This window comes from Myxine glutinosa, chromosome 12 (genome assembly GCF_964187855.1).
Source record: "Myxine glutinosa chromosome 12, kmMyxGlut1.1, whole genome shotgun sequence".
In the NCBI taxonomy this organism is placed as follows: domain Eukaryota; kingdom Metazoa; phylum Chordata; class Myxini; order Myxiniformes; family Myxinidae; genus Myxine; species Myxine glutinosa.
Window position 1 is genome coordinate 99,155,070 of NC_136272.1, and position 15,188 is coordinate 99,170,257.

Sequence of the window (15,188 nt, forward strand, 5' to 3'; positions counted from 1 at the left end):
ATTCTCACTTGTCCAATGGCCAGTAATGAAATGGCTTTTTCAGAAATTGAAGTGCCCAGGTTTGAGTATGACCTATTTTTCTCTCCAAACGTGTTGGTCATTTCTCGGTCATATTTTATAGCATTCCATGGTCTTCAGGTTCATAGTGGGAAGAAGAGAATACCAGACTCCTGATTAGGTGCTTCGACTTTGTCGATCCCAGCAGGCTGCTTTGGGAAGGAATTTGAATTTGGCCAGAGTGGCACAAAAGACACTGTGGGATCTCCAGCATCCACCAGCAACAAATGTTTGGCAGATGGGAAAACCGGCTTAACGACCCATCCGACTTGCCAAACACACATTAATGGATATGGCACCTGCCCGCAAAATACCAGGGTTATTGTTTACTAGGGCATGCCCGTACTATATATATATCTAAAATTATATCCCCCCCCTCTATTTACATGAAATGGTTTGGTCCATTCGCAAAGCCAAAGCGAACGGCTTGCGAGTACGGTGACAATCCCCCCCCTCTATTTACATGAAATGGTTTGGTCCAAAGCGAACGGCTTGCGAGTACGGTGACAATCCCCCCCTCTATTTACATGAAATGGTTTGGTCCAAAGCGAACGGCTTGCGAGTACGGTGACAATCCCCCCCCTCTATTTACATGAAATGGTTTGGTCCAAAGCGAACGGCTTGCGGAGTTTGGTAAATAAATCGCCATAGCGTGCACAAACGCGCAGTAAAGCGAATGAATCGCAAAGTAGTTTTAATTAGTTGTAAAACATAGTTTAACGCCAACATAGTTTGCCAACGTGAAATAAATGAATACGCTCTCAAATGTGCCGTCCGAGGCAGAGTCTGTTCGCCACGTTCGGCACACGTGATAGCTCGCTGCTCTCTGATTGGTTGAATCGTTTTTTGGACATAGCTCGCTAACTACTTGTCCGATTAATATGAAACCTTGAAAAGGCACATCCTCGGGTCCCCAGCAATATACCTGGCAAGTTTAAAGTATATCGGACCCGTGGTTGTCGAGAAACAGCGGTCACAGACATACAGAGATTACTGGAATTATAGATAGAAGATAGATAGTCAGGTCGACAATCAAACCCAGAGTGAACAGTTTAAAGACAAGTCCCCACCCTCTGTGCCAATTAAGCCTGCACAGTGGTTGCCAACATATAGTGGTTTGTCCATGCTCAATCCTGTAAATGCTGAGTGTCAAGGAAGGATGTAGCACGTACCATTTATTTATTTATTTAGTCTTTGGTATGATTCGGCCTGGTTTCAAACGCCAAACTCCCAGATTCAGAGCAGATGGATGCTCAAATCATCACACCACCGATGGATAAAGACAGAACGACACGAGGCAATAATTCAATGCAGGACGTGGGTGTTCCTTTTAAAGATTGATTGCACCAAATGATATTCGACTGCTGCATGATTTATTCATTCGTTTATTTTCGCTAATGTGGAGTTCGCACTTGAATCGGTACGTTCCACGCATTTTGACACAGACGGAGCAACCTGCCGACCCATCTCCAGTATAATGAGGTGTGGCTTGCTCTTGCTGTGACATAATCAGACTTTGCTCCCACTGTGAATAGTACTTAACATGTACAGCACATGTGAATGTGATTGCATTACATGCTCCCATGTCAATATTGCCTGGAGCGTTTGGACCCATTCAGGTTTTTTGTTTTTTTTTTGAACGGAACCGCAGAGCTGGTTTTGCAATGAGGAGACGTGCCCAATAAGCTGGTAATATCAGTCCCCAGCTCAAACAATCCCCGAGCACCCTTTATCAATTGAATTGCTGTGTAGTCCTAAGTTAAGTCGTTCCATATTCCTCCATCACCCAGAAGCGTGCTGTTTATCTGCTTCTTCGGAGCACTTAATGAGAGAGCTTGTGTCCATATAACGGAAATTCATCCCCTATAAACAGATTACGACCCCTTGAGGGACTTTTCAAATTAATTTCCTACTGCAGAGATTAACAAAGAAACGCAACGAACGATTACATCCCCTAGCAGTTTCTCATCATTGTTCTTCAAATGTATCTCTTCCTCAACCTCAGGCATGTGGATGGCGACGACGTTCCTGAAATCAGGATATCCGAGGCTTCCTGTTCCTCTGCCCGTGTTTCATTCGACTCGCACAAGCCGGTAAGGCGGATCGTGGGGTGTTTAACGCCCAACATTTTACACTTGTTTCCCCATAAACTCGGCTAAGGTGGTTGGGTTCAAAATTGGTTTGGAGTTCTTTTCACCTTCTTATCCATTTATTTATCAAATTTGTATCTTTACGTGAAGCCTTTTCGACATATCACCGAGAGTCTCTCGAGTTAGTTTAACTTGTTACGATCCATTGCACAATTACACTCTAAAAGTCTGTGACATTATGTGATTCAAAAAGGATGGCTAAATACTTTATTTCAAATGTAATTGGGCACAAGTAGTGAAAAAGATAAATATCTTGAAATATACCCATGTGTGCTTTAAATCGAGCTATTTACGTTTATTCAACCAATTAATGTGATACTGAGTCGAGGTGGCTCCAGCATCTTTCAAGTTGTGTGACCGATGAGTTGCCATCTTGTGTCCCATGCTGTGTGAAGTCGAATGAAACAGTGTTGGGAATTGTGCGAGATCAAAACCGTCCCTGTGAGTCCAGCTTCTATTTCCAGGTATCCCCAGAGCAGGATTAAATGGCCTCTCTGAGTTTGTCATTCATCGACGCAGTTTGATTGAGCTTTTCCACATTAAACTCTTTTTGCTGTGGGTGCTTTTCCTCTGCGGGATGAGGTGCTAATCCCCCACCCATTGTTTGTTCTGCTCTCACCTCTTAACTCTTCTTTCCTCTCAGAACAGCATTGCTCAAACAAAACGAGTAATAAATTAAATGTCTTTGATGTTTGTGCTTCGTTTTTGAATTTACTAACCTCCGTGCATGACGATGTGATTAATGTTCTGCTTTTGTGCCAACGATGAGTTGTCTCCTCTCTCTTCAATGTGATTCTTCCTGCATGCCGAATCACTGCCGTTATACCTCGACGAAGAAAAGCCTTTATCGTGCGGGTATTTGATGTTGGTAACACAGCTTTTCATGGGTTCTCGTTTCTCCTCCAGTTTCCAGACGTTGTAGACGAGGAGCCATCCCTTGAGACCCTCGGCGACCACATGAGGCTGACTCCCATAAGTGAGGGTCCTGGGTCAGTCTTTGGAAGTCCTGCGCTCACCCCTATGCTTCCGACAATTCCATATTCACCCCTGGATGACCTTGAAGATGGTGCCGAGGGCTCTAATGAAGAGAGCGATTCCACCTGTACCGATGATACCGAGAAGGAGGACGAGAAGGACGAGAAGGAGGAGAAGGAGGAGAAGGAGGAGGAGGAGGAGGAGAAGTAAGATCTTTGGCAAATCTGACTTGAAAAGCTCGAACTCGTTCTTTATATTCCTGATATTTTCTTTTTATTGCTTGAAGCATCAAGTAAACTTCATGTTAACTAGTAGTTGCGATCCAATTGATCTATCCATGCTTCCTTGACTGGAATTATGTTACAAACCCCTTCATCTTATTCTGTATTTGCTAAGGTTCTCCCTGAGCCTGTTGCATCACCCATGTACATTGTGGCAGACATTTTAAGAATTCAGTCGTGCGAGTGACACACGATGGCCTTTTCCTTTTGAAAAGAACCTTGGAAACGTTTTGATGTCCACAATTGTGTGTTTAAAAATGGGACAGATGGTTGCTTAACTTCATCTGCCTGCGTAGCATCAGGGTGCCAGTTTTGCAGTCCTGTTTTTCTGCTGTTATGCTGTGAGTGGCTGGATGTGTGAAATGAGGGAATTTATTTCTGTAAGTTGTCTTAAACCGAGCTGCATCGAGTCATGGAAAGAAGGTCACAAAAGATTCATTATCCAGGATGGCTTGGTGGGCAAAGTGTTCCTCGAGGCTATGTTTGTACGAGGCATTTGAATAGTAGATGTAGATACAACACAGGCCTGATGGTCCAAATGGCGTATCTATTCGTCGAAGTTTCCTTGTAGTGCATTTGTGCTTAAGATGCTCATTGGTTGATTCTTGAAGAGTAAAAACAGTTCATTCATTAAAAAAAATCCTCGGAAGTGAAGCTACGAACTGTTATCACATGCTCTAATCAATGCTCAACTATATTAATTGATGGAATCATAGAATGGATAAACCGATGTGTGATTAGCAACGAGTTGGTAGCACTGTTGACCATATAGTCCAAATATTTTATGTTAATGTGTAGCATCAGAGTGCCAGTTTTGCGCTAGTCCAAATATTTTATGTTAATGCGTAGCATCAGAGTGCCAGTTTTGCGCTAGTCCAAATACAACAACAACAACAACATGCATTTTAAGGCCATGTTCCCTGCTAGAGCGGGGGTTAGCCTTGCGGTCCCCATGACAATCTTCTCCATTTTGCCCTATTTTCTGCATCTCTCCTTGTTAACCCCCTTGCCCGCATTTCTTCTTCCACCATCTTTAGCCAAGTCTTTCTCGGTCTTCCCCGTCCTCTACTTCCTTCTACATTAACTTCCATCACTCTTCTCAACCAGTCACTTTCATCCTTCCTCAATACATGACCAAACCATCTCAACCTGTTCCTCTTCACAGCATCAATCACAGGCAATATTCCCATCATCTTTCGCAATTCATCATTTGTCTTCCTCTCTCTCAACGATACTCCGCACATCCATCGAACCATTCGCATTTCCACCCTTTCCAGCCTTCGTTGCTGCTCTACGTTCATTACCCATGTCTCGCTCCCATAAATCATAACACTTCTCACACATGCAGCATACACCTTTCCCTTCAGCTTCAGCGACACTCTCCTCCTCATCAGCACGCCACTCAGTTCCCGAAACTTCTTCCATGCACATCTCACTAGAGCAACCGTTGCCGAGTCTGATCCACCTTCTCCATTCAGCATGTCTCCGAGGTAGCAAAATGTTTTCACACCTTCCAGCTTCACGCCGTCTCCAAGATCCAACTCAACATTTCCTCCATCTGCAGCTCCCTCTGTGCACACCTTACATTTGAATGTAGCTGCCACACTGGTTAATGACCCTCTCAGACCACTACATTTTTGATGAACCCACTCAGCACACATTGTACATTGAATGGAGTTCACTCCGCCACCCTTCCTGCACACAGCACACGGCCACTTCCCAGTTCTGTCCACCTCACCACATGCTTTACCACTTGCCATCACCTTTGTCTTTCCGATATTCACCTTCAGACCTTTTGTCTCCATACATTCCTTCCACTTGTTCATCTTTTCCTTCAGTCCATCCATACTTTCCGCAATCAACACCAGATCATCTGCATACAACAACTCCCACGGTAAACCCTCCTTTACGGTCTGAGCCAGCACCTCCATCACAGCTACAAATAGTAGTGGACTTAGTACCGACCCCTGATGCACTCCCACCTTCACTTCAAACTCACCACTGTTCCCGTCCTTCGTCCTTACAGCTGTGCGTGCTCTTTTGTACATTGCCATCACTACTCTGATCAACCATTCCTCCACTCCTAACTTCCTCAATGCCCATGTCAATACTTTGTGTGGAACCCTATCGAATGCTTTCTCCAGATCAACAAACCCAAAAAACAACTTCTTCCTCTTATCCATGTACTTCTCCTGCAACTGCCTCACAATGAAAAGCGCATCTGTCGTTCCTCTTCCTGGCATAAATCCAAACTGCATTTCGTCGATTTTCACTTTCTTCCTTATCCTCCTCTCCAACACCCTTTCCAATACCTTCATTCCATGCTCCAATAACTTTATCGCTCGGTACGAGCCACACTCCAGAGGGTCACCTTTCCCCTTGTATAGAGGGACGAGGGTACTCAGTTCCCAATCCACTGGAATGCGGCCTTCTTTCACCACCAGATTACAGATCTCTGTCATTCTCTTCACACCCCAACTTCCTGCTGCCTTCAACATATCTCCCACAACTCCCGTCGGCCCTCCCGCTTTTCCACTCTTCATTGCTTTTATCGCTTCCTCAACTTCCTTCTCAGTTATCTTCTCTGCCGGTCCTAAAACTGGGTTACTCTCTATGTTGCCATCCCATTCATTCTCTGTATTCAACAGCATTTCCATATATCTTTTCCATCTTCCTTTAATTCCATCTGGGTCGACAACGATTTGTCCCACTTCATCCTTCAAGCAATTCACCCCCATCACATCACACCTCTCTTTCGCTATCTGCTTTGCAATCCTGAATACTGCTTTCTGACCCTCTTCCGAATCCAAGCGTTCTCCGAACATTTTCCTACATGCCTCCTGCGCCTTTGCTTCCTCTTTCTTTGCAGCCTTCCTGGCTGCCTTATAACTTTCATGCTCTGCTGTTTCTGCTCCCGTACCCTTCGCCTTCTGCCACTCTTTGAACTTCTTCCTCTTCTCGTCAATCCTCTTTCCAACCTCAACATCCCACCACCATGTTTCCGAGTGCCTCGGTGGTCCTTTTGTCCATCCACATACCTCACCAACGGCTCCCAACAGACTAGCTTTCATTGACATCCAACCACTTTCAAGCTCAACCACATCATCCTCTACCCTACTCAGCCTCTCTTTTAATGCCTCCCTTACTGTCACCTCTTTCAACCTCCACACCTTCATTCTCGGTTGGTACTTCACCCGCCGAGCTCTCCTCGCACCTTTCACCCTTATGTCGCAGACAACCAAGTGGTGCTGTGAAACAGCCTCCTCCCCCGGGATCACCTTTGTGTCCCGGAGGTGCCCCCTATCTCGCCGACGCACCATCAGGTAGTCAACGGTTGTCGTCGACCCACCTGACGTGTATGTAACAAGCTTATTGTCCTCTTTCTGGAACTGAATATTACAAATCTACAAATCAGCTCCATCAGCAAACTCCAAAATCCTTTCACCTTCTCCATTTCTCACACCATATCCGTAACCCCCATGAACTCCCGCAAACCCATCCATACTCCTTCCCACATGTCCATTCAGGTCTCCTCCCACCACAACAACTTCCTCATCTTTCACGTTTTCCATCAGCTTCTCTATCGCACACCAGAACTTGTCCTTCTCTTCATCGCTTCGACCAACCTGCGGAGCATATTCCGAGATCACGTTCACCAAGAGCTTTCCAATCATCATTTTCACCATCATCAACCTATCACTCACTCTAGTCACACTCACCACACTGTCTACAAACTCCTCAGAAAACAGGACACCAACACCATTCATGCCCTCCGGGCACCCTTGCCACACAAACTTGTATTTCTGTCCCTGCCTACCCTTCACCATTCTCACACCACTTCCCTTCCATCTCGTCTCTTGCACACAACATATGTCCACTCTTCTTCTGACCAATACTTCCACCACTTCTCCTGATCTCCCTGTCATTGTCCCCACATTCCATGTCCCAAACCTCAGAAACCGATCTCCACTTCGGGCTGCACCCTGCCCATATGTACTTGTGATTGTCATTGTTCTCTTTTTGAGGCAATGTTTTTATGGCCGGATGCCCTTCCTGACGCTAACCCTCTTAGTCGTCTCTTACGACACGCAGGGATACGGTGTACCTATTCTGACCAGGGTACACACTGGGAAACGTTTAAAACATGTAAATTCTGGGAGGGGGGGGGGGGGGGGGCGTCAGCATCACGGCTGCGGTTTAAACATATTCCAACAATATCCAAACAGAACGATGAAAAAACAATCCGGGAAAAGTCTCCAAGCGAGAACGTGGATTTGAGAAAGAAGGAGCAGAGGCGGAAGAAAACGAGATACAGGGGGCGGGGCACAAGCCGAGACGAGGAGGAGAGCGAACAAGCACGTGTCCGGGAGGAGAGAAAGAATCAATATATAATTATTTGTCTAGGGGGGAGGGAAGCCCCAAGTCACCAGGCCGCGCACGAGGTACGACTCAGAAAACGATTAACTACACACAAGTTTGCACGAACCACAAACCAACACCAACTAGAAACACACAATAACACGTACACAGCAAAATAACCAGTGGAAATTTGACAAAGATCACCTTTGGACAGTTTGATCACCTTTGGACCTTTGGACAGTTACCTTTTGATCACATTTGAAATAGTTGGACGTATTTCGTCCAAATATTTATCTTAGTCCAAATATTTTATGTTAATGCGTAGCATCAGAGTGCCAGTTTTGCGCTAGTCCAAATATTCCCAATGTTTTGCGCTAGTCCAGAATAGCGCTATGAACACTTCAAACGTGTTCATAGCGCTATTCTGAACCCACTCGTATACTTTCAAGCAAGGGAACAAGCTGATACTAAATTGACTTTCCAGAAATTTTCATTATTATCGACCTATATTGCACCCTTATAATTTCCCACAAATGTTTAATGGGGAATAGCACCACAAAAGTGAAAATAACCCAAATGTTTGCACAGAACTGTAAATATTTAGGTGAAGAGTATTTTGATTGTATAGAAACATTCTTCTCTAATGACACTTCTTCTCTTTACTATTGTAACATTCTTTCCACCATCTCCCTCACCTCAGGAGTTCGATGAACAAGCGTCGTCATTTGATCAGCCCTCGGCTGTTTCCCCCGAGCGAACGTACACCTGCTGCCCCCGTCACTGCTGCTTCGGAACGCAATATTGACTTTGATCTGGACATCCATGTAGAAATAGATGGTGGAAAATGTGCGCTGCACCCTAACCCACAACCCAGTGAGCTGGATGAATCGCAGGGGAAGAGGTGGGTGCTAGTCTGAACTGTGTGAAGATTTGTACCTCGTTACAGCAGACAATGTTTGGACAATGCAAACAAAATTGTTTTCGTGAAATCAGTCGCATTTTAAGTTCACAAAACCAGGTTCTCCTTTGTCTCTTTCAGAGCTGACAAGACGCAACGAGCAGGACAGGACTCTCCTCTTGGGCGCCGAGCACTCACAGCCATAACGAGTGGAAACTTCGGCTGGAAGAAAGTTCCAACATCACTGCAAGGCAAAGGAGTGGACACGGAAATCACAGTCTTTTACATTCCAGGTGTAGACGTGAAGGTGTGTGGTTAAATTGCCCATCGTGGGGTTCATCTTCTCCCAGATTACAGCCTTTTCTTCTGCTGTTATTTTGAAGCGTCCTCGAGGAACATTTGCTGTGCATAGGAAACCTGTGCAAAGTTAATGAGTCATGTGCACACGATGCACCAGACCGCGAAGGTTGCAACCCAGTCTGAGGTGTGCTTAGCTTAGGTCTCAGGCGTGAAGGTTGCAGGATTGTTTATTTTTGTCTGTCTTATTGTCTCGGGTATCTTGATGTATCTGGTTATTCAATGGTAAAAGCGGTTGTAAATTAGGTGTAATCCGTTTGTGTTTTCATGCCCGGAACTGGGGTTATCATGCTTCTCTGTTGTAGTCGATGACGGAAAAATGGTTGATAAAATATCTTGAAGTTGGGGTTGGTTTGGCGTACTTAGTTGAACTAACAACAACACAACAACAGGCATTTTAAGGCCATTTTCCCTGCTAGAGCAGGGGTTCGCCTTGCGGTCCCCATGACAATCTTCTCCATTTTGCCCTATTTTCTGCATCTCTCCTTGTTAACCCCCTTGCCCGCATTTCTTCTTCCACCATCTTTAGCCAAGTCTTTCTCGGTCTTCCCCGTCCTCTACTTCCTTCGACATTCATTTCCATCACTCTTCTCAACCATTCACTTTCATCCTTCCTCAACACATGACCAAACCATCTAACCTGTTCCTCTTCACAGCATCAATCACAGGCTCTATTCCCATCATCTTTCACAATTCATCATTTGTCTTCCTCTCTCTCAACGATACTCTGCACATCCACCGAACCATTCGCATTTACACCCTTTCCAGCCTCCGTTGCTGCTCTACGTTCATTACCCATGTCTCGCTCCCATAAATCATAACACTTCTCACACATGCAGCATACACCTTTCCCTTCAGCTTCAACGACACTCCCCTCCTCATCAGCACGCCAATCAGTTCCCGAAACTTCTTCCATGCACATCTCACTCTAGCAACCGTTGCCAAGTCTTATTCACCTTCTTAGTTGAACCAATTGAGACAAATAGGTCATGTGCCCCAAAGCTTCCGTTTTCAAGCGCCGTGCCGTGTTGTATTGCAAGCACTTTAAAAGTGTTCATTTTGACATGTTTCAGGGTGGCGCTACGATGTAATCGGCACAAAAAATCACCTAAAACGTCAGCACAAAATATGAAAAGGCATTTGAATTGAAAAGTTGTGCCATTCGAGCACACAAATGGAATATACATTTTAATGACGGTGTAAAGCAACAAACACTATGAGGGTCGTTTTAAAAGTTTAGTGTGTTATCTTGTAATGCCAACCTGCTTGCAGCTTTTGGACCAATGCACATTGCAATCGAGGTTTTCACGAACATGTGTGCGCTTAATAATGGAATTTTATGTTTAAGTGGCTTTGGAAAACCTCCACAGGAGAATTATCAGCTGGTGTTGTAGGTGACCGTTCCCTGCGTACGAAACCCTCCCGAGGCGTGTGAACCTCCCCTATGCTAGTCGTGAGTACGTTGAAGATGGCGCAAGTGGAGGCCTAATAACCACTTCGACTGATGAATAACATGTTCAGAGGGTTGATGCCATTCCGCAGCAGAATCAAAGCATTACTTGTACTGGAATTGTACAGGAAGCAGACATTTCCTCTGCAAGTGCATTTCACATAGACAGAAAAACTGTGAGAGGAAGATTTGTGCAAAATAGGTTCCCCATGTTATCTTTAATGATCAGGTGTCCATATGCATGATGAGGTGCACAACTCATGTGCAGTGTCAGCAAAATAACAGTGACCCATATCTGGGGAACAAAATGACGATAGACAAAACATGGATGAATTAATTTGATCCACAGTCGGAGAAGCAAAGTGTTGAATGGCGGTCTCCGGTCACAAAGAAAGAAAACTTCCTCCTGTATCCAAAGAGCACTCGCTGAAGGTGATGCACATCCTGCCTTGTGCTCGAACACCCTATGCCTCAGAATCAAACTGCTAGGAGGGTGTATTATGCAAAGGTATTTACACTCATCCAAAACTCCACCACAGTAGTGTTCAGCATTGGATCGGAAACGACCGGACTTGCTGCAGGTTGGCGCGATTTTCCTCCAAGATGAAGCAGCACATAGCAGCGAGCGTGACATGCAACCCTTGTGCAGGACAGTCGAGTTGAGGTTCTTCCACACCCTTCTTATTCTCCTGACCCATCACCATGAGGTTACTTCTGGTATCAGATGACGACAGAACATTTGCGAGGATATTGGTCTGAGACTGTGGACAAGATAACCGAGGCCATGCGGATGTATCTGTGTGCTCTGAGCGCGGACGATCACCACGCTGCAATCTCTCCCAACTTGCGAAAATGCATTTAACTTCAGATTGGGTGTAGGTTATAGAGCGGAGGTTACTGCTTTCAATAAAGCTATTTATGAATAAAAACTTTGGAAATAACCTCCTTGGATGGATGCTTGCTGCATGGATGTCTAACTCTCCATAATTCTCAAGTCATTTATTATTTTCACCCTGGGGGTTTATAACAAGGTCTGTACATGTACTTAGTTATCTCCTTACTATTAAAAAAAGGTTAACATTAGTTGTACATGATATTAAAGTCTGAATAATAAGAACATTTTGATAATCTCTAATTTTTATCTGAATAACAATGACGTGTTTAAAAATCCCACAAATGTTAATGTTAGAAATGGAATCCTTAAATTCTAATTAAATGATAATTAAAACAGCCAATGATGGTATAATATGAGCTCTCATACAGAATTTGATTTTTTATCATGAATGTTATTGTAAAATCAAACGCTGGTTTAATGGCTTCATCGTCAAAGTGCGAAGGTACATTGCTCCGTGTTAAACGGCTGGCCGTTTAAACTAACTGCCAACGTGAACAGTTCGGAGACATAAAAAATTATAAAAGCAACTTCCACAGTATCTTGCATTATTCAGCAACAAAATGGTATTCTGGGGACTATCGTTTGTTGCTGTGATGTTTTCTCGTGCTAAAACCTGTCGCAAATGTTAATGGATCGTACATGAGGTCATGCATGAGCGGATGCTCTCGTTGGTTGTGATCTACTTTTGCGGGTTTTGGAAGGTCGGACAGAGTCCACCAATGGCCCGATTGCCACCTTTTCGCTTGGATCATATTTTGTGGTCTAAGATTGTGATGTTTTGCTCTTCTGGTATCACTGAATCCTCGACAGCCTCCTATTGTCTGAGATTCCGATGGCCGTGCTGGCTCCATTATCTCTGCCGTGATTTGTTACTGAGGAGATATTTTGTGCATTTATTCGTTTTCATTTCGTCCTGGAAACGTTCTTCTTTTCCTTGTGTCCCACATGCTTCATGTGTGGAACACCCTTTGCAATGAAGAACTAGCTTCTTCTTCTTCTTCTTCTTCTTCTTCTCCTCCTCGATGCTTCAGCTCATTTTATCTCTTCTGTTCATCTCGTTTACTCATGTTGTGGTTTTCCGCATTATTCTTACAGTTCAGGTCAAAAGTTTCTGATGTATAAAAGTGAAGCCACTTTCATGATAATTTTGCTCGAATGCTGAATTTAATCACGTTTCACAGTTGCTTCTTGTGTTGCAATTTTGTTATTTCTTAATCTAAATAATAATAATAATAATAATAATAATAATAATAACCGTTGTGGTTGTAACCACTGTCAATTCCTCCTTTAGTCCCCTTTAATTATTTTAATGTATTTACCCAAGCGCTTGTGCTTCAGATCAAGAGTCTGTTTAAGTTGATAGTGTATATTGTAGTGTCTGCTTCCAGTCTGAAAGGTCGGCGGTTCAAACCCCGTCCGAATCGTACCAAAGACTTAAAAAATGGTACGTGCTGCTTCCTTGCTTGATGCTGAGAATTTAAAAGGATAGAACGTAGACAATCCCCATCGGTTGGCCTCCATGAGGAGGAAGAAATTCCTCCCGAGGAGAAATGCCAAAACTGAGGGCGTTGAGAAAAGCAGCACCGTGTGTGTGTGTGTGTGTGTGTGTGTGTGTGTGTGTGTGTGTGTGTGTGTGTGTGTGTGTGTGTGTGTGTGTGTGTGTGTGTGCGTGCGTGTGCGTGTGCGTGTGCCATACGTGCATTTTTAAATGGAAATATCCCACATTTTATTTGTAGTACGTGCATGTAATAGGAAATAATTACAGTTTCTGATTTATCCTCATTAACCCCACCTAACCTTACATCCTCTGTCTCCTCTCTTCCTGGTACTTTGTCCTTTGCTTGTGTCAAACTGCGGGCCAACTCTCAGTTTGTTGCCTTTTTTTTACGCTTCCTCAGCTCATTTTTCGTTTTGTATTTTAAAAATAGTTTAATTACTGGTTATTCGTGGTCGAAGTTGTGTTGTTTTCAGTTTTGTTCCAAGGACTCTTTTCAGGATCGTCACTGATCCCCATGTGGCCTCCAACTGTAGTTTGTTTGTTCCCAGGGATGGTTTGTAGGATATTTCTGAAGTTCTTCCTTATCATTCCTTATCTTATTAACTGAAGCTTCAGCTATCAATTGTACAGTTTTGATGTTCTTCAGCTTAGGCCTCAGTCACACTGGATCGTACGATTTCTGGATCGTGCGATTGATGGCAATCTGGCCGAGGCACGACCCATCGTCAATGTTTGCTACGCTCTCCATTTGCGATCGCAAACAGCGATTGGTCTTAGGGGTCATCGTACGATTGGTGGTACGCGTGGTTGTGCGATCACCAACGATTGGAGAAGATCGATCGCAAGATCAATCGTATGCAATCGTGCGAATAGTGGTGGCGATCACCGACCAATCGTACGGTCAATCGTGGCGATTTGCGACCGCTCGGACAATCAATCGTGGCGACCTGCGAACGCTCGCACTACCGATCGTGAGGTTGAACGACAGGTGGCACCACCAATCGTCAGGTGGCAGGACCAGTAGCACGACCAATCGTGCGACTACTTGACCCGCGTCATGCACGACTGGTGGTGCGTCCATGCGCGACTGGTGGTACGACCATGTAAGACCTGTCTGCGACCTCTTACGATTTGGAATCGCAGGTCAGAAGTTTTGAACATGACCATCGACCTTGCTGCAACTGATTTTGCTCTGGCGATCACCCACGACCTCTGCGACCAGTCGCACACTCTTTCTACGATTTGCCCGCGATTCACAAAATTTTCGGTCGCAGCTAGGTCGTAACCTGGTCGCAGACCCGGTGTGACTGGGGCTTTACAAGATATTTTTACTTCATTCTTGAGGTCTTGGTATTTGGTCATTTTCTTGATTTCTGCATTATTTAGGCCAAAATCACTGGGTTCTGAAACCTCAATTAGCAATGCCTTCTTTTCTTTTTTGTACCTCAATACTATATCCGATCGCAATGCTTTGTTTTCTATGTTCACGTTGGATGGGATCATCAGGTGAAACGTGAGCATTATGTCCTCGTTTTCAACGATTGCTTCTGGTTCGTGCTTCCACGAGTTTTGTGGAACTAGGATATGGAAATTTCTACAGATGTGCCAGTGGGTTACTCGATAGACCTCGTTGTGCCTTTGGGTATACAGTAGGGTGGTCCAAAAATTTGAAGATTGGATTTTCATTTCTCCACAAGCCTGCCCCTATTCCTATTGAAGAAAGTAGTTTGTGGTGAAAATTTGAGCTTGATTGGACAATATTTAGAGGTTGCTCAAAATGTTGACAAATTTGAATGAATAATAAGATACATAATTTTTAGCATCATACATCAATTCATAGATAATGATCTATTTTCAATTACTCAAATTATTTATTATTGTTGGCTTGCACTTCTCTTCAATGGTATGACCAAGAGATTGTGCAAAAGCACTGGCCACAAACATAGCACGCCCATCTGAGAGATTTACTCTGTCCAGAGTTGCCACTATTGCTGGAGTGATCACCTTGATGGGAGCGTTTTTTGCCTGTTTGGCAGAAGATGGACTTTGGAGTTTGAATTCATTGTCCCCTGAATCGGAGCTTTCAATCTCAGACTCATCATCATCATCAACCACAGCCGATGTTGATGGAACACATTGCATTGCTGTTAGAATCTCAGCAGCCTGTTTCTTCTTTCTTTTATCTTCATTCTCAAGCCTGATATGCTTTCTGTTCTCCTTCACTGCCAGAGTGTTGTCCACAGATCCCATACGTGAACTTGAGGGATC

General features: G+C 44.3%; 1 protein-coding gene across 1 annotated transcript in view; it reads left to right on the forward strand.

The window, feature by feature from the left end:
- The window catches only part of BLTP1 (bridge-like lipid transfer protein family member 1), a 282,755-nt gene that overhangs the window by 183,361 nt on the left and 84,206 nt on the right, over positions 1-15,188 (forward strand). Inside the window, exons 53-57 of the mRNA XM_078766129.1 lie at positions 2,063-2,150; positions 2,603-2,671; positions 3,114-3,388; positions 8,523-8,723; positions 8,862-9,027. Of these exons, the coding sequence (XP_078622255.1) occupies positions 2,063-2,150; positions 2,603-2,671; positions 3,114-3,388; positions 8,523-8,723; positions 8,862-9,027 (799 nt within the window). The remainder of the gene's footprint in view (positions 1-2,062; positions 2,151-2,602; positions 2,672-3,113; positions 3,389-8,522; positions 8,724-8,861; positions 9,028-15,188) is intronic.